The following is a 20,836-nucleotide window of genomic DNA, read 5'->3' as shown; positions in this document are numbered from 1 at the left end:
ACTCAAATGATACTGTCTCCCTAGCCAATTTGTCCTCGATAGCCACCCGTGCTACTCTCTCGGCATCCAACTCCTGGGTACGCTGAACTAAGTCTCACGCAACTATTGCCTCCAACCTGGTGGTCAGCTCCTCTCGAGCCCTCTGTGCATCCACCAAGGCAACCTCACGTCCAGCTGAGACATACTCCGAGTTCCTCAAAGCGTACCAGTCATGCCTGGAGGTGGCCACAATCCGCTGGCACAAATGCTAGGAGACACCTCAAATCCTCTATCACACTCCCCAAAGGCTAAAAACTGAACTGAATAACTCCCTGGTGTCATACAACTGTGCGGACCTGCAATGCCTTCCTTCAAACTCTGTTTGTTCCCAACCTCCAAATCCGTCTCCCTCTACGGCTTATGGCTTCCCCGCCAATGCTTAGCTGCAGGCTTCTTTCTCACCGTACGGACAACCACAACACTTCCCGTGGTATTCTGTAGCTCAAAAATAAACTGGGGGTCTGGGGGCAACGCCCCCAGCGGGGTTGAGGGGCAGCGCCCCAGGTGCGCCCCTCAGAACCATACAAAAGTCCATGGCGCACAGCATTTCTGTGATATTTTAAGATGCGGAAAACCCTTATTTTCCACTCTGAATTTCCAGTGTCCTGGCTTCAAACTCCAGCGAATCATTTTAAATCTGGTCGTCGTCGTCTTTTTTTTTTTTTGGCACTGTAATGTCCTCGATGGCACCCCGGCCATACAACCTCCCTGTACGGTCAACAACAGCACTGGCACCTCCGATCGTGCGGCCACCTTCCCAATCGTGCGGCCACCTTCCCCTCCGCCGTACGGCGGACCATGACGACGGAGCGGCGGCGCGGCTTTGTGTGCGGCTTTGCGGGGGTTTGTGCTGGGTGTGCGGTTGACCACCGCATGATGGCATCCATCTTCGGTGGCATCCACCGTCGGTGTGACCACCTTCGGTGGTTCCACCGCACAGTGGTCCCACCTTCGGTGGTTCCATCGTATGGTGGTCCCACCATCAGTGGTTCCACCGCATGGTAGTTCCACCTTCGGTGGAGCCGGTGGCCTCACATCTTTTTTTTTTTTTCCTTCCAGCCGTACGGTCATCTGCCGTACGGCCCCGTGCGGTGGTGTTTTTTGCACAATTTTTTCCTGCCGTACAGTTAACTGTCTCGTACGGCTGTACGGTTTTTTTTTTTTTTAAAGTTGTCTAGAGAGTCTTCGGCTCGGGTCCCCTGTCTCTGGGATCACCCTTCATCCTTCTCGGTTTTCCTCGCCCAAAAGTCTCCTGCTTTTGTCCCGTGCCTCTTGAGTCGCCTGCCCGGCCTCTTAGGTCCCCTTCCATCCTCTCGGGTCCCCCTTCGGGCTCTCGGGTGTCCGTTCGGCCTCTCAGGTCCCCTGCGCGCTTCGCGTGGTAGGGTTTCAATTTGTACCCGTTGGTGGCCAATCTATTTTCAATGTCCATCCGAAGACCTGGAACCACAAATTCTATAGGGACCACGGTCTCCTTCCCGTACATAAGAAGAAGAAGAATAATAAAGATTTTGAAGACTGCGGTCTTCCACACAGGGTTCCAATCGTTGCCAACACTCTTCGGATTATCTACGTCGCCAGGGTTTGGGGCGTCTCCCTTCCAATATTCTTTGTATTCCGGCAGGTACACCTCTGTTGGTTGCTCTGGTTCCTCTACTTCGAGCCTGTAGCTTTGGAACATTTCGTAATCCTCCATTTGCCAGTGGAAGAGCCCGTTAAGTGAGCATACCTCATCTTCAGAACATCCCTCCAATTCGAGCACCCCTTCACTGTTCGGCTCCATCGCGTTCTTGCCCTTGCTTTCATCGGGACCCCCTTCCCCTTTATTAGAGTCCTCCGAGTCCGAGTTGGAAGAGGCGAGCTCTTCACCGACATCTTGGGTGTGTAGGTCAATGGTATATTTCCGCCCTCCCTTCTCCATGGAAAGTGTATTTTTCTTCCAGTTGTGGTTTACCCTCGCGTTGATCAACCACGCTCTCCCCAGGATGGCTTCATAGCCTTTCTTCTTCGAGGGAATAACCACGAAATCTAACAAGAATGGTTGCGTACCAATTGTCACTTGCTGGGCCATCAACAGGCCGAGTGGCTTAATGCCGTGTTGGTCTGCTCCCACCAGGTTGAATGTAGGTGGCCACAGGGTGGGCTTCCCCAGCCGCTTCCATGTTTCTTCTGGTAGTACATTCACCCCAGATACCCCGTCCACAATGGTGTCCTTCAGAATGGTCCCACGGATACCCATTTCTACCACAGCTGGGTGTCTACCACTGCTCAAGGCTAGTAACATCGGGTCAGTCGAAGGGCTGACGGAAACCTCCACCTGTGGTGTACTCTTTGAAGCGGTGGCGGGAACCCCTACCTGTGGTGCACTCGACGATGCGGTGGCGGGAACCCCTAGCTGTGGTGCACTCGACGATGCGGTGGCGGGAACCCCTACTTGTGGTGCACTCGACGATGCGGTGGCGAGAACTCCTACCTGTGGTGCACTCGACAATGCGGTGGCGGGAACCCCTACCTGTGGTGCACTCGACAATGCGGTGCTTTGCACATTGGTGAGGATGGCAGTCCTCAATTGTGGCATAGAGTCTAGAAGGTCTTTTACCTTTATCGGCACCTCTATCTGCAAGATTTGCCCAATGATGTTATTTTCCGCTTCTGTACGGAATGATGTACTCGCCACCTCGTTGTCCCATCGTTCGGTCGTCATCTCACGTTCAATATTGGCCTTTGCCTCTCGTAATCTCTCCTTCTCCGTATGGGGGTCGGGATATGTGGCTTTTTTCGTCTGGGCGCGGGTGATCGCCAGTACTTCTTTCTCACCAATCTTCTCAGCCTTCTCAATGTTGAGGAGATTAACCCCTACCTGTGGGCAATTTGCGTCCTCATGGTCGCCTGGCCCACACCAACGGCAGAGGTGCTGAGGGGTGGCTTCCTTCGTGCAATCACGGGCGAAGTGCCCCCACGGATTACAAGCCCTACATTGGATAATTGGCCGGCCCTTGGCGTCATACTGGATACGGCTTCCGCTATTGTTATTGTTGCTATTCCTTCCGCCGCTGCATCTGTTGTCCCGATATCCTCCAGATGATGCCGTTGTGTTAGTATGTTGGCCGGTACCCACTGGTGCGGATGTTGTGGCCTGCTCCGTGAACAACACCTGGTTCATTTGCGTACTTCGGGTTTTCATGTTGTATGGACACTCCTTGGTGGAGTGTCCCATCACTTGGCAAATCTCGCAGAATGCCTTCTTTTGGCAAGTACCCTTTGTGTGCCCTTCCTCTTTGCACTCAGTGCACCTTTTGTCCCCTTCGTTCGGACCAGTGCTTCTCATTATTTTGAATTCCTTTCTCATTCGCTCCATGTCTTTCTGGAGCGCTTGCACCTGTTTGCTAGCCTCGTCGTCGCTGCTGCTTTCCTGTGAAGAGTCATCGTCCTCGGATGAGGATTTATTACTTTTCTTCTTCTTTGATGTTTTGTGTTCACTCTCCAGGTCCATCGCCCTATTATAAGCGTTGTCATATGACGTCGGAGGTACAATTTTCATCTTCCTCCGTAGGGAGGATTTCAACCCTTCAACGAACCATCGTTTCTTCAATCCATCTGCGGGTTGGCTTTCCATTTTACCCAAGAGTTCTTTTAGCCTTCGACTGTATGCCCATACTGTCTCCCTGGTACCTTGTTTGGTACTGTATATCTCCGTTACAATTTCATTGTCATCACGGAGCAACCGAAACTCCCTCGTGAATTCCTTCTGTAGATTGGCCCACGTGGCTACTTTTTGCTTGTCCACATCGGAGTACCAATCTATGGCAACTCCTCGTAACGTGGCTGGGAACTGCTGTACCCAGTCATCCTGGTCTGTTACTCCGTTGGCGGACCAAATGGTTTCACATGTACGGCAGTGCCGTAAGGGGTCTTCCTTGCCCTCCCCTGTGAACTTTGGCAATTTTTGTTTACTCGCCATCCCACCGTTGGGTCTCGCTCCTCTAATTCCTTGTGTGCTTGTACCTGGCGATCCTCCGCCTCCTGCAATTGAACCTCCACTCGTGGGTCCTTCGGAAAAAGTTGCTGACACCGAATCGAACAAATTGCCTCTCGTACGGTACCCTTGTGCTCCCTCGGCACCTTCGGTCGTACCGTCACCTTCCGCTGTCTCCCTCCGGTTGTCCTCCGAAATGGACAAATTCTTTAGCAAGTCTTTGGTAGCGTCAATCAGGTTTAGACTTCGCCTTGTTTGTTCCACCAACTCTTCTCGACTTCTTACCCTACGGTGGTATTCTGGCGAACTGTAGAGTTCTCCTTCGGCACCCTTCGTGACTCCTTCTCCGTTCCCTTCGGGCAACCCTACGACAGTGTAATTCTCTCCGTCTATCTCTGCCTCCGCAACCTCCGTGACACCTCCTGGGTTCCCTTCGGGCAACCCCTCGACTGGTCGTCTCTCGGCAAGCTGCCTTAGCCTACGCCTTCGTTCTATCTGCTGTCTGAGATTCAACGCGGTTTGTGCCACTTACCATTTGTCACTCTGTATCTTTTTATTTTTGTCTTTATTTAATATATTTGGCATAAATCACCTCCGTACATAGCAAGCACACACCATGTACAAAAAAAACTTTTTATTATTTTTATTTTTCCCTTTCGACCACAATTTATATCAACATTGTGCCGAGATTATTACAGGGTTCAATTTACCCTTCGCCTCTTGTTCTGTGTGCGCGTCGTTGGTCTCTGGGTTCATCTCACCGACGGGTAGGCCCATCGTGTCCGTGCGCCGTCCGCGTCTTCCGTTCCCGAGTACGTCTAGGCAACGGCGCCAAATGTTTGCCCTCTCGGGTAAACGGTTAAATGCAGAAAGTAAATGCGCAGAACATAATGGAAATACATTAAATAACCAGTCTCTGTATTAATTCAACAGTTCATGTACATCACGTGCTTATAACATTACATTTCACACGACTATCATGATTATCCTCTAAGAAGGAAAGGTAGTGCAATATATAACAGCCGAAGGGGTGCGACACAACCGTCGCGACTCTAACTACCTACCCGTCGGCTATTTAATTGGCTGCCGTAACTCATTATTACCGACGACAACATGAACATAATATAACAACATAACATAATGATTATTCCCGGCAACAAAAGGTTGATATAAAACCAACAACAAAATGAAGTCATTTCACAATCGATTCACCACGAATACTATCTGCTCTCCTACATTGGCAAACTCTCCTTCTCTCGCGCAAATTTATTCAAGGCTATTGCTAGGCGAAATTGTCAAGATCTTCAAGCGAACTTGAAGGCTCTCTTTGTTCGATTATGCTCCAGCCTACCTTAGACATCTGCTGCTGATCTCCTTCAGTCATCTGCTGATTAGAGCTGCATCCTTCATTGATCTGCCAACTTGCTGTTTGGACAGTGATCTGAGATAAGTTCGCTATATTGTAATTGCCTACATTTGAGATAATACATATCATATTTAAGGCTGGATTTTTCACCTCCAAGAGGGAGGTTTTCCCAGGGTATTGGTGTCTTGTGTCTTGTGTTTTATTGCTGTTACTATTTATTCACAGACTGATTATAATCTAATTGCTTAAAATTAACATGGTATCAAAGCTTTAGGTTCATTCAAAATAATCAGATTATTAGTTGCCCTTCACTTTCAGTTTGCTGTTTTAGTTTTACAAGATGGTTACAGGTCTGAAAGTAGAGGATAGACTTGAAGGTGCCCTCAATTTTACATCATGGAAGGTTCGTGTCCTCCTTGCTCTTGAAGAATTAGAGCTGTTACAGTTTGTGGAAGATATGGATCTGACTGAACCTTCAGATCTGGAAGAGCTAAAGCAATTCAAGAAGAATGCTCTCAAAGCAAAGAAGTTCCTTCTTGATTCCGTGAAGGATCATCTTGTTCCAGTCATCTCCAAATTGAAGATAGCTCGAGAGATGTTTAAACATCTAGAAGGGATATATGAGATCAACAACATCAGCCGGACACTTACATTGAGGCAGCAACATCTTCAAGTCAAAATGAGCAAAGGAGATTCAGTCATGTCCTTCTTCATGAAGATTTCAGAATTGAAGGACCAACTCAGTGCCATTGGAAGTGAGGTTGTGGACAAGGATATTGTCATGATTGCTTTGAATGGTCTTCCTAACTCTTGGGATCCTTTTATTCAAAGCATAAGAGGAAGAGCTGAATTCCCTTCCTTCGATCGCCTCCGGTCAGATTGCATTCAAGAGGAGTCACGCCTTGCTACCAGAGAAATGCATAAAGGCTCTCATGGAGGAGATCAACATGTGCTTGCATTTCAACATGTTAGAAGAAAGGGAGGCCATTGGAAGAAGAACAACTTCAAAAGAGATAGAGACTTCAAACCCCCTGCTTACGATTCAAGGAAGAAGCCAAGGGATCTTTCACATGTCCGTTGCTTTAGATGCGACAAGTTTGAACATTATGCTAAAGAATGTCAGAACCCGCCCATGCAAGGAGAGGCCAACCTGAATGAAGTTGCAAACTCAGAGGATAATGAAGTCTACCTCTTCATTTCTACCTTGTCCAGCAATGTGCCAACCGATAGCAACACTTGGTTGATAGACAGTGGTGCATCTAGACACATCACGGGATATCGAGAGCATCTCTCAGACTTGATGGAGAAAGAGTCCAACCTTCATGTGGTAATTGGTGATGATGCTCAATATTCAGTAAGAGGTTTTGGTAGCACTTCTTTAAATTTAGAATTTGGCATGTCCTTGCATCTTAGTGATATTTTATTTGTCCCTGGAATTAAGAGGAATTTAATTTCTATTTTTGCTCTAGAAGATAAAGGTTATCAAATAGCATTTTCTGAGGGTAAATTACTTGCATGGCCTAAGAAATCTAGTATTAAATTTGCTCGTGTTATTGGAAATAGATATGATAGTTTGTATAAGCTTTCAGCTAACCCCATTCGAGCACTCATTCATGAAGCTCCTGAATCTAGCGAGCTATGACATAGAAGGCTCGATCATCTTCACTATCAGGCACTTCCTTCACTTGAAAAGATGGTTAAAGGTATGCTTAAACTTAATCAATTTCATGATGATGGTTGCAAAGGTTGTGCATTAGGGAAGAACACTAAAAGTTCATTTCATAAAAGTGAAAGTAGAGCTAAGGAAAAATTAGCACTTGTTCATTCTGATTTTTGTGGACCCATGTCTGTTCCTTCACCTAGCGGATTTCTATACTATGTTACATTTATAGATGATTTTTCTAGAAAGACTTAGATTTACTTTTTAAAATCTAAAGAATCTGATGAAGTGTTAAGTAGGTTTAAAGAATTTAAAGCTCTAGCTGAAAATATGTCTAGTAAAAGGATTAAAGTGTTAAGATCTGACAATGGAGGTGAATACACCTCAAGTAGCTTCAATGACTTTTGTGTAGAAACAAGAATTAAGAGGGAGTTCTGCGTTCCCTACAATCCTCAGCAAAATGGTGTAGCTGAACGAAAGAATAGAGCCATTGTTGAAGTTGCCAAAACTATGATTCACGATTAGGACCTGCAGACCTTCTTATGGGCTGAAGCATCCAAGACTGCAGTGTACATTCATAATAGATGCCCTCACCGTTTCCTGAAGAACATAACTCCCGAGGAAGCTTTCACTGGAGTCAAACCAGATATCAGCCACCTAAGGATCTTTGGAAAAACTGTCTATGTTCATGTGCCAAAGGAAAAGAGGACTAAGTTAGAGCCTTCCGGGAAGAAGGGTATCCTTGTTGGATATAGTGAATCTTCCAAGGCATTTTGCATCTACATTCCTGGTCAAAGTTACATTGAGGTAAGTAGGGATGTCACCTTTGAAGAAAATATTGCTTTCAAGAAATCTAAAGGATCCCTTATTGATATTGATAAAGAAGTCAATGATATGGATAGTGATACTAACCCTGAGATTCAGAGGGAGTCTATCGAACCTCCTGAACCTATTGAGCATGATGATCCTCCTGAGCCTCTTGTTCCAACTGATGGACCTAGAGACATTGCAGTTAGCAAGAAAAGACCTCTTTGGGTTAGAAGCACAATTCAAGATGCCGAAAATTTTGCAGCTCCTAGTGGCACTTTCAGAGAAAGTAAGAGACCTCAGAAGCTCTCCAACTATGCTGCAACATCATTGAGGCTGAACCATCCAACATGGAAGAAGCCATGAACCAGCAAGCATGGAAGTTAGCCATGGACGAAGAGTATCAATCCATCATCAAGAATGATGTCTGGGATATTGTGCCTAGACCTAAAGGTAAGTCTGTTGTTTCTTCCAAATGGTTGTTTAAAATTAAACATGCTACTGATGGTAGTATAGAGAAATATAAAGCTAGATTTGTAGCTCGTTGTTTTTCTCAAAAGGAAGGCATAGATTATGAAGAAACATTTGCTCCTGTTGTTAGATATACTTCCATTAGAACTATTATAGTTATTGCTGTAGCCAAAGGTCGGAAATTACATCAGATCGATGTAAAGACTGCCTTCCTTAATGGTGTTATTGAGGAAGAAGTCTATATTGAACAATTTGAAGGTTATTAGATTCATAATAGAGAATCTCATGTGTGCAGATTGAAGAAAACTCTCCACAGCCTCAAGCAAGCTCCTAGAGCTTGGTATGAAAGAATTGATAAGTACTTAGTCAGTTTAGAATTTTATAAGAATGATGCTGACCCTAACATTTATTTTAAAGTATTTTATGGTGAAATGCTAATTCTGGTTCTATATGTTGATGATTTATTTCTAACTGGTGAAGATAGTCTCATGATTAGGTGAAGATAGTTAGTCCAGGGTATTACAAAGTTAGCTCACATGTGTTATAAACATCAAAGATGAAGTACTTTTCACTTATTTTGTGCAGTGAGAAAATACATCAAAGTGCAAGGAAGAAACCTGCTAGTGGTACCATCCAGGGTATTACAAAGTTAGCTCACATGTGTTATAAACATCAAAGAGGAAGTATGACTGCTGACATAAATGTTGGAAAGGTTGTCATTGATGTCAAGAAGATTTTCATTATTGTTATCATTGATGAATATAAAAGATTGTAGGAAATTGTTGTCATTGATGTCAAAGCAGTTATGTCATTGATGAAAGCAAAGATGAAGGGAATTCTGGAGCAGACATTGTTGCATAACTAGAGCAATTCACATTAGCATATTTGGATCAATTTTTATAAGGTACTTCTGGAGCAGAGATATAAGGTTGATAAAGAATATTGAATCTCCTTCCTTGAGATGATTTGAAGGTTTACAAATTAATACTACGCTGGCCGATCTAATGGGAATTAAAGTTCAATGTGGCTGTCCTCATATATAGAGGAATTTAAGATGCTTATTTAATTTGGGCCAATTTCTATCTTGGCCGACTCCTCTAAGGTGATGACCGATCCTCTTAAAGGTTTAAATTAAAGATTTAAACTTTGATGCTTTTGGAGTGAAGATTTGAAGATTAATAATTGAAGGCTAACTCCATCCATTTCAGCAAACATATAATCAAAGGAAAAGAAAGAGTAGCGATCAGTCTGAAAAGAGTGAATAATGGTAATTAAGAGGCAGTAAATATATTTAAGGGGTGGTCGACTACTCATGAAGAAAGCTCCAAGATAGTGTTTAAACTAAAGATTTAAACATTAGTTTGTTTGGGTCGACATACTTCTTAAGTGCCAAGATTTAAGATTGCTTTCAAATATAAATAATGCTCATTTAATGATGCTGACCCAATGTGAAGCACTCCATATAAAGACAAAAAGCAAAAGACATGAAGAGAGCAGTGATGTGCGCTTTATAAAGATTTGTTTCCTTTTGTAAAAGATACATCTATTGGAGTTTGCCTCCCTTCATGAAGAGGTTTGAAGTGTATAAAAGAGAGATGGGATATGAGTCAAATAATAGGGAAATTGAATAGAAGATGATTTGATTTAGAGCAGAAGTAAAAGCAGAAAACATGAAGAGTGTTTCAGATTTATATTGAAGAAATTTGGAGAAGATTTATGAAGGTTTAATGGATAAAGATTGTGAAGAAATGTATGCAGATTTAAGGGCAATTTTTTGATTGCATTGAATATACTACAATAAAGGATTTAAGACAGATTTTGGTGAAATTTTGAGCTGATTTGTAAATATCTGATATAGAAGAAGATTGTGCAGAGACAAAAGAAAAGATATATGCAGATATAGAAGGAAGACATTGATATTTTTTATTATCAGATTTGAAGGAAATCATTGCCATGTATGTGATCAGTTTTTGTAAAAAAAGGAGTATGCATCATTTAAATAAAATTTGTGAAGGAAGGTGTATGTGTGTGGATCTGATTTACAAAGGAAAGACTTACATTATTCTGAATCAGAAGTTGTGATCAGATTTGAGTGAAGAAGTAAAACTATATCATTCATCAAAGAATTTGGAAGTTGGTGCATCCTAAAGGAGAGATTGGTGTCTCTCGCTAAGATGGTGCTTAGTAGTGGGGGTTGGTGCCTACAAATTGAGGGTGATGGCACGCCTAGATTAGATGACCAAACACACAGGAACTTACAATTAAATGACAGGGCAATAATGATAGGAAGTTCAGGAAATTAACCAGTTCCATAGACTTCCTGTCAATACAGCGTCAGGAATAGAACAGAGACTAACTGGATTTTGTAGCAGAACACATTAATGATAGGAACTGAATCCAGAACACTAGCAATCTGATATTCAGAAAGAGAACAGAAAACTTAAGTGCATATAATTCATTATTGTAGCCACAACTTCTCAATGACAGAAACTTCAGGAAATACAGAATATAGTATCATCACACAAAGAACCCTCCATTAACAAGTCAAATGTCTTAACACAATATGGACATGCAAATATTCTTTGCTTACAAATGCATGCTTATTGACAGTAAGAAGTTTTAACTACATCCACCTTAAACGTTTTGTTACAAATATTGGCCATACAATGGTCTTCCTCTCTACGTGCTCCGTTGTGGTTCCTCAACTCTCCAATACACTTGAACCCCTTCCTCCTTCCTGCCTCTAAGTTTCTCTCTTCACATTCACATCCTTCTATCTGACATTGATCTGCTCTCCTTCGTCTGCCTTGTTGTCAACGTTATCCTTCCGCAATGATGGCTGTTCTCTCCACTTTCGTTTGATTCCCTTCTGTTGAATTCACATGGAATCAGTTTCCTTCTTCTCACTCTTTTATTCCGATTCTTCCAATTGGCCTTCACCTTCCCTATTTGTCCTCTTCCACTTCGGCCCAACTTGGCCTTTTCCAGTCGGCATTTTTCTCTTTCATCTCTTGCCGCCCTTATTCTCTGGTTTCCCATTTATTGCTCTGCTCGATCTTTCCTACTCTAACTGTCGATTCTTAACCATCCTTAACTTCTCAACTTCTCCCGCTGAAACTAATCTCCCTAATGACCCTTCCAACTACTTGTCCATGTGGTGATAGGAACTAAGTTTTCCCCAGACTGAATCCAAGGGGATGCCCCTACATCAGAGGGGATTAGTGTAACTTGTGGGCTGGTGCCTACAAAGTTGTAAGAAAAAGTATTTATATAAGCAATATTTTGTTATGGTTTCCACGTAAATCGTTTGTTCTACTTTTGTTGTGTAATTGTTGCATTTTATGTGTATGATATTGTGCAATCGACATGCTTATGATATTAAGCTTGAAAAAGTAAAGAATTGTATTATATTGATTCACCCTCGCCCGCCCCCCCCACTCTCAGTATAATCGTGTGCTCATCAATAAAGTGCTGATCTTAAATAAAGCCTGCTGCAACAACCAAGAAGTGAACCAAATTGCATAGAGAAACAAGTATTCAAATGCTCAACATGAATATACCTTTGGAAGATGAAACAAGGCAGATCGCAGGTTTGATGGGACTCTATTGTTGCTATCGAACTGTCATAACATAACTGAATATAAGCTGAGAGTACACTGAAAACTGATGATTACTGAAATTAGACTGTCTAAAAAGTTATAAGATCCTCCAAAACTAGAATTTGCATTGTAACTCCTAAAGACCTGAAACCCAATCCAACATCATAAAATTATATACATGAAATATAACTTAAATATAAATAAGTAAATGTTCATATATAAATGTCACTTATATGTAAATGTTTATTTCATGTACAACATCTTGTGCATCACCAAACACGTTACACACCATGAAAACTCAAAGATTCCAATGCCTAGGTAATGTCATGTCCCCAACCCCTTGAGCTGACTTGCAACACACAAACAAAAGTGTTTTCTAACACTAACATGCAATAATAATAGAACTTTCTATTAATTTAATTATAATAAAAAATAAAATATTTTCTTGTGGCCAACCTTGACAATTTGTATTTTGGCTGCCAACTAGAATGTGATTTTAATGAGGCCGACTTGATTGGTTTAATCTGTGCAATCAGATAGTAAAGGAAGGACAAGTTTTAATTTAAAGCAGAGAAGATATTCCACTTGCCATTTGCAAAATAATTTGCCTATGAGACAGAATCCTTAGGAGGCATTGGTCAGATAGGATGAGACCCCTACCTTGCCATTGGGAGCTATTCCTCCATCAGGAATTAGCATGGAATTAATTGGATGATATTGCCTTGTAGTTTTACCAGGCACCAATGTGAGGAGTTCATTGTTGGGACCTGGATCATGAGATCCTGCGCACTCAATGATTGGGTTTTTGGAAACCATGGTTCGTAATTTCCTACTTTGCTGTTTTTCTTTGACACTAGCAAAGTAATCAGCACTACAGAGTTGGAAGACACATGTACCTGAGATCTCCAGCCCAGTGCGATTATCTATGTACATGTGCATTATCTTTTTGATTAAATGAAAAGCACTAAGCTGTAAATGGATGTTCTAGATATGTGTAATCTGCATAAAATCATCTTCCATGATCATTGCCTGCCTGATCAGGGCATTGTGTAAGATTTAAAAAAAACAACAGTCAAATTTTGAATACCAAGGTCTGAAATTGAAATTTTGTTTGTCAAGTCTAAAAGTTTTGATTTCTTGGAATGTATTTTGCAATTGTGATCTGAGTTTCCATTTTGTTTAGAAATTCTGATGTAAGAAATCTGAATTTGCTAGAGTGATAGATTGCTGTCTTAATATAAGTTGGAAGTGTTGAAATTAGGAAAAAGCAATTAAACAGTCTTACCGGGGTTATTACAGGTGATAGAAGAGAGGTTGGGAGAGTTGGGCACCACCATAACACCGGAAACATTCTGGAAACTTGTGGTGCTTTACCAGCCGTTAGAATAATATTTCTTTATTCTGTTAATGGTCAATAATGTATTTAGTTAGTTGACATCTTAAATGTCTTCTGTAGTGTGTAGGTAGTTAGTTGGCATATTAAATATCTACAGTATTTTATATGCCTATAAATGTATCTCTTTCCTTAAGCAAGAGATAAGCATATTTTACTAGTGAATCTCTGATTTTCACATGGTATCAGAGCACAGGTGAATTTTTCTGAAAAAAAATTGTAATCCTAATTTTTAATTAGTGATTTTTTTTCAAGATTATTCCAGTTATTTTTCCAAAAACCCGTCTAGGGTTTTCTGTCAAATTTTTGGCTTGTGCGTGGGTGCTTAAACGCGATTTTTTCTTTCGCGTTTTTGGTTTCAACACCTATAAGTTGCGATTTTTTTTGCCTGCATTCTGTGTTCTACAATTTTAGGCACCCGTCTTCTGTGTTTTTCTGGTGGCTCGACTCGTCTTTTTTTACTATGCCCATATCAAACGAAAATCATGACTTAACCTCTGCATATATTGCGATTTATTTTTCACGACTCCTCTACTTGTGATTCATTGTGAGCTTTTGCTGCGATATTTTTCGTGCAATCTGTGTGTTTTTTCTTTTTGTACCCGTGCCTGTGAGTGTTGCGCAACAATTTTCGGCGTTGCGATTTGTGAGCTTAGACTTGTTTAGTGGCGACGACCTCTGTATTATTCCACACTTAGGGTTTCGCGATTTTAATTTGTGCATCGCTATTCAAGCTGCCTAGGGTTTGAAGAACCCTCAGTACTTTTTTCATGCGCTTGGGTTTGCAGACATTCGATTTTCTGCAATTTTTCTAAGCTTTAATGGTCATCTAGGGTTTTTGCAAATTCATCTAGGGTTTTGACCCTCTATTTTAAGGCAATTTCTTTTTTCGATTGCAGATTATTTGTGGGTTTGTCGAGATCTCTTTTGGGTTGCTTTCAAATTTTTCTGGGTCTTCCGAATATTTTTTTGCCTTGAAAACCGTGCTAGGGTTTTCATCTGTTGGTTTTCATGCATTGGAATTTGTGCCTTCACCAGTCCGACCTCGGGGTACGTGATGACATCTCTGACAAACATTATGCTTGAAAGTAGCCAAAAATTCAACGACTGCAACTACAACACCTGGAAGCAGCGCATGTTGACAATTTTTGAATACCGATGTCTTGATGCAGTTGTGCTGGGCACGTCTTCATGTCCAACTATTGCCGGAAAAGATTAGGACAAATGGGATGAGTGCAACTGGGAAGCAGTCATGCTCATTAAACTCTTCGTCACCGATGAGTAGCTACTCAGGGTTCGTTCGGAAAAATTGCGAAGGAGATATGTGATCATTTGAAGAGTCTTCATGAAAGCTCTAACAAGAGCAGAGCATTCTTTATGAAGAACATGCTCTTTTCGATTATGATGGACGAGAGGACACCTCTGCAGGATCACTTGACAAAGATCAAGGACATCCGTGATCAACTTGAGGCTATTGGTTGCACAATGGAGGAAGAGGACATGATCATCATCACTTTGAAGAGTTTGCCCAAATCTTATGAGCATTTCATCAAAACACTCAATATCACTTCCACTGATGTTGATTTGAAGTTTCTCGATCTTTTTAACAAGCTTTTACAGCAAGATCGGTGGCGACAACAGTTTGGAAGTAGTACCAGTTCCACCTCCACCGAGCAAGCGTTCTCTACCAAATCTTTTGCTAAGAACAATGGGAAGGCTCAATCTTCTTAGTCGAAAGGCGCTGGTTCTTCTCAGGACAAGAAGAAGAATGTTCAGTGCAATTATTGTCATAAGTTTGGTCACATGAAGGCCGAGTGTCAAATTCGATTGGCTTTTGAACAAAAGAAGTAGGGAGGGTCTCAACAAAAGGCAAATGTCGTAGAGCACTCTGAGCAGAAAGAATCTGCATTCTGTGCTTATATGGCCAAGAGAATAGCAGATCCAATACACTCTTTTTCTTGGTATATTGATTCAGGGGCTTTGCGGCATTTTACTCATCGTCGGGATTGGTTCACGAAATTTGAACCATTCTCGGATTCAGTAATCTTTAGAGGAGTACACAGTTGCTAGTAAGGGCACTGTCCAGATTCACTCAGGAGGTAGAAATTTAATTTTTCCTGATGTTTACTATGTTCCAGGCATGGAACATAATCTTCTCTGTTAGTCAGATCATGAGGCATTCTCCTCAATTAGACGTTGTCTTCAGTTCGTCCACCTGCAACATTGTTGATAGGGAGACTCGTACTACAATCGCTATGGGACTTGAGGATCATGGTTTGTATAGACTTGTTGATTCTGACAATTCTCAGGAGCACTCTCTGGCTGCTAGGAGCACATCCATCAGAACACTTTGGCATCAGCGTTATGGGCACTTAAACATGCACTATCTCTCTCAGTTATCTCGGGAGGGTTTGGTTGCTGGTCTACCTGAGATCCAACCTCAAAATCATGGAGTATGTGGAGCCTGTCAAGCTGGGAAGCAGCATCAGACACCATTCTCAGATGGCGATTCTTGGGGAGCCTCCAAGGTCCTTCAATTGGTTCACGCTGATGTATGTGGGCCAATGAACACTCCATCTGTTACTGGGTCCAGGTAATTTTTATTATTTGTTGATGATTTCAGTCAGAAAATGTGGGTGTATTTTCTCAAGAATAAATCAGATGTGTTTAGTGCATTTCAGCAGTTTAAGGCCTTAGTTGAGAAAGAATCCGGTTCTCAGATTATCACTCTAAGGTCAGATAATGGGGGGTAGTTTTGTTCCACCGACTTCTCTACATTTTGTGCTACACATGGCATTAAGCGCCAACTCACCACACCATACACCCTTTAGCAGAATGGTGTTGTTGAACGTAGGAATTGCACCATTACTGAAATGGATCATTCTATGATAGAGCATAGAAATTTTCCTGAGAAATACTAGGTTGAAGCAGTTTACATTGTGTTGTGCATTTTGCACCCAATCCCCGTCTTGGATAGGGGACCCCCCATTTTGTCTTCGGTCTGCTTGCGTGTGGAGAGGATATTCAAACAGAGGGCATCTGAAACCATTCACGGTGAGCTCGCATACATTCCTCTAAAATCGCCAAGCCAAATTCGTCCATTTTGAGCCAGAGGCCCGCATTTGATGACGAAGAGAGGCATTTTGAAAAACGAACAAAGAGAAAATCATCCAAACTAGTTGCCACATTTTTTCCTTAGTGGCTGAAAATGTCCCTCCCCGAGAGAGGTGCGAGAGTAGGTCCGGAAAGTTCAGGCTTGCAAATGAGCCGAAAATCTCAAAATCGCCCTCTAGGCCGAATTCACAAAACGACCATTCAACCCGAAAACCAAGTCGCCAAATCGCGTAGATAGGCCGAAAGTCACAAAAAATGAATATCGGCTTGAAAATCCATTTAGCCCGAAAGTGGCTAGTAAAACTAAAGTCACGTTTAAAATATGCAGAATCTCCTTTTGGCCCGAAAACTTAAGGTCTTCGCAATCTCACGAATCTACCTCCAAGCCGAAAATTTCAAAAAACGCGTATTCCAAGGTATATAGGCCGAAATTATGGAGGATTCAATTTTGTGAAATGGTCATTGAGGCCGAAAATGATGAAGCTTCACAATCTCGCAAAGGGTCTCAGTAAGCCGAAAACTTGGGAGAGAATATAATCGCGCCATTCTCCATTTTAGGCCGAAAACCAAAGGGTTAAGTTCGCCTCAATCTCTCGAAATTCATTCTCTCCCCCAAAATTGCGTATTACAAAGGGTCAACTTGCCCGCAAAAGAAAGCGCCTTAAGTTAACAAAATGTCCCTCCAAGCCGAAAATGAACAATAGAAATCGCGCCATTAACCCTTTTTTTTTAAGTTTACGAAATCAGGCAAGGGGAGATCAAACTCGCGCGGTATATTGTTTTAAACCAAAGAGCTCAATGAAACCCGAAAATCATAAATTTTCAAATTCGGTTTACAAACCGAAAAAGGATAAATGAGTTTAAAATTCGCCAAAAGGCTCAGTGGGCCGAAAAGTTAAGATGTTTAGCCTCGAGAATCATTAGCAAAGGCTGAAGTTCGGCATTTTAGAGAAATTTGCAAAGCCTTAGCCTGAAATTGGCAAAGGGGGGGCATATTTAAACAAAGTCAAAAATTGCGCAAACCTCCCAAGAAGCTTGAAATTGCCATGAAAAGGCATTTGAGCGAAAATGAAAATAACGCAAAAAACCTTCAGATAGCTCAAAAATCATCAAGTCCAGTGAGGTCAAGTAGAAGTCTAAACTCCATGCAAAATCGTCTTCTTAAATGAATGAAATCTCACAAAAGGGACTACAAAATTCGAAGGAGAAGGCGAAAAACATTTAGAATGAAATCTCTCAAAAGGTGTCCAATGCCCAAAATTCATTATGAGAGAGGCTCGACGTCAGTAAATAAAATTTAATATTTGTCAAATTAATTTAGTTAATTTTTCAAATGATTAATGTGGGTTAAAATTGATTGTTTGCAGGACGTTGTTGGAAAGAACCAGGCGAAAGCCTGAAACGACAAAGCCAGGCGCTTAAGGCTGAAGAAGAAGATGCAGGAACACGCGGCATGAGCGCGAGATCTAAACCGAGCATGGGGAAGCGTGCCCCATACCACAAAGTTGAGATTCACCCGCGACCAAAGATCGAAGAACATATAGAATGCTCGAAGTATTCATTCCTGAGAAATACACAGCTAGATTTAATTCCAGAAATTCAGTTTTAAGAACTGAAATTGTTTTAATGTAAGACTGCCTGTGGGTCCCACTCAAGATATTTTAAAACAGAGGGGACACAGGTCAGTTATGTCCAACTACCGGATAGACTCAAATTGAATCCAGACAGTTGGAGGTAGTTGAGATAGTGGTTGGGTGGATGACTGAGAGTTTAATGGGCATGGGTTAAGGCTGCCAGCTTCTAGATGGCAGGTTGCAGCCCTTGGATGCAGCCAATCCTGGCCACCGGTTCAACATGTAAAATCTATAAAAGGTAGAGGCCTTTCTTTTGTAAAGGGTTAGAATTCTTTAGCTAGATTTTAGAGTTAGAATAGGTTAGATTTTAGGAATAACATAGAGATGCTGCAAAAATTGTTGTAATGGCAGTAGAAGCAAATATATGAACATTGAAATATGGTGTTTGTTGTCTTTGTTTTAGTCTGTTTGCATTGTTTCTTTCAGCTGGTTAATTTTAGAGTGAAGGGATTTTAATGGTGAAGTGTGGAGGGGTATTTGATGCATTTCTAGTTCATACATTTGGGGGTCTGCTGATTGTAGGTCACCGTGCATCGTTAGTTTGAACCCAAATTGTGCTTAGTTCAATTGCAGGTGTTCGTCTTAGGTTGCGCCAGAATTGGGTGCCTAAAACGTGCGTCTCCGGTCTGAAAATCCTTCATCCCTTGGAGCTTGCACCGTTCTTGTCTAGTTGCGAGGGTGTCTCTGGCGAAACAAGAACTGGTTTATTGAAATCTGTCTACCCGCTGCATCAACTGTTATCATCCTTGTCCTTAGGCTTCTTGAACCCTTCTCTTTTTCTTTTATTTCCTAGTCCGAGAGTCAGATACAGACCACCTTGTTGCAAAACGTAAGTCCCCTTGTGCTCCCAGCAAATCACATCAATCACTGAGTTATCCCGCAGTCAAGACCTAACAATCGAAACCTTGAGGTCGTCCCCATTGATCAACTAAACCAACATTGGGGATTTCCTTATCTCAAGAGAGGATAGGATACTCGGCGAGATCATTCTATTCTGCATTGACCGGATGAAGTAGCAATGCGATTTTAGCCACGTCAACACATTGTAGTCTACCTCCTGGATCGGTCAGCTACACATGCCATTAAGAAGATGATTCGTGAAGAAGCCTGGTCAGGTGGCAAGCCTAAAGTGGGCCATTTGAAGGTCTTTGGTTCTACTGCTCATGTATGGATTCCAGACGCCAATCGTGCTAAGCTGGATTCAAAGAGCCAAACACTTATGTTTACTGGTTACAATGACAACCACAAGGCCTACAGGTTGATTGATGTGGAGACAGATCATCTCATTTTTAGTCGTGATGTTGTGGTTGATGAGACTACTGGTCCATTTATGCCTTCTACTACTCCTAGTCCTGCGACTCAGTTTGTGCAGACTTCTAATGTTGGTGTTCGTCTTCCTCTTAGTTCCCATGATGGGAGGGCTTCAAAGCATTCTGACTCTGAAGATGAGGAATCTACCGATCCAACACCACTTGATTTTTCACAGGATTCACATCCAGATGACTTTGTTTCGGAAACTCCAGGGGATGTTGTTCCTCCAATGCCAGATGTTGGTACTTCTACCCTCAGGCCTAATTGGTGGGCCAAGACAATAGGAGATCTTCGTGATGATGAGTTTCTCGAGGATAGATCAGCTCGCCGAAAGAGAAAGCAGCAGAATACAGTCAACTTGGCACTTATGGCCAACATCCATAGCATCCATGAGCACTAGACATATTCCGAGGCTAAAGGGATTTCTGAGTGGGAAAAGGCTATGGAGGCAGAATACCATAGTCTTCTAAAGAATAACACTTGTGTTCTTTCTGGTTTGCCTCATGGGAAGAAACCTATTAGTTGTAAATGGGCGTATAAATTCAAGTATCATGCAGATGGTACTTTGGATAAGTACAAGGCCAGATTGGTTGCTCGGGGATTTACACAGTGGGAGGGCATTGACTACGAGGAGACTTTTGCTCCTACTGCCAAGATGAGCACCATTCATCTTCTTCTCGCCATTGCAACTTAGTTTGGATGGAAACTTCACCAGATAGATGTTAAGAGTGCATTCCTCAATGGTGAGTTGCAGGAAGAAATTTATATGACTCAACCTCCTGGCTTCAAGGTTTCTGGTAAGGAACATCAGGTTTGCAGATTGGTAAAAGCCCTATATGGCCTGAAGCAAGCCCCTCGGGCTTGGTACTTCAAGATTGATCAGTATTTGGTTGAACATGGTTTTCAGCACAGTCCCGTTGACACTAATCTTATGTCAAACTCTTCGGTGATGATATTCTTTTTCTTGTTGTCTACATGGGTGACTTGATCATTACTGGCAATTCAACACATTTGATTACAGCCATCAAACAGGACTTGTGCCAAGCTTTTGACATGACAGATTTGGGGCTTCTCCATTATTGCTTAGGTGTTGAAGTGTGGCAGACTGATGACAATATCTTTATTTCATAGTCCAAGTATGCCCGCAATTTGCTTGACAATTTTCGAATGCAGCATTGTAAACCTGCTTCCACACCTATGGAGAAAGGGCTGAAGTTATCTGCCAAGTCTGATTCACCTACAGTTTATGAAATCAACTTCAGACAACTAGTAGGCAACCTCATCTTTCTCATTGCCACTAGACTTGACATCAATTTTGTTGTTAGCTACATCTCTCGCTTCATGACAGCCCCAAAAACTGACCATTGGATTGTAGCGAAGCGAGTGCTGCGATATGTAAAAGGCAGTTCAGACTATGACATTCTATATAGCAGGTGCAACGATCCAAAGTTGATTGGTTATACTGATTC

At 42.2% G+C, this 20,836-nt stretch overlaps 1 protein-coding gene across 7 annotated transcripts in view; it reads left to right on the top strand.

Moving 5' to 3' along the window:
• LOC131041905 (uncharacterized) overlaps positions 1–20,836 on the top strand; it is a 170,194-nt gene that overhangs the window by 15,524 nt on the left and 133,834 nt on the right. For 4 of the 7 annotated variants that reach the window (XM_057975140.2, XM_057975139.2, XM_057975141.2 and 1 more), the window contains one exon: positions 6,998–7,081. The exons of the other annotated variants lie outside the window; for them this stretch is intronic. In XM_057975140.2, the coding sequence (XP_057831123.2) occupies positions 6,998–7,081 (84 nt within the window). The remainder of the gene's footprint in view (positions 1–6,997; positions 7,082–20,836) is intronic. 7 annotated transcript variants of the gene reach the window in all.

The sequence above is a fragment of the Cryptomeria japonica genome, chromosome 1, assembly GCF_030272615.1.
Source record: "Cryptomeria japonica chromosome 1, Sugi_1.0, whole genome shotgun sequence".
Lineage (NCBI taxonomy): Eukaryota > Viridiplantae > Streptophyta > Pinopsida > Cupressales > Cupressaceae > Cryptomeria > Cryptomeria japonica.
This window is presented reverse-complemented; position numbering and strand designations above follow the sequence as displayed.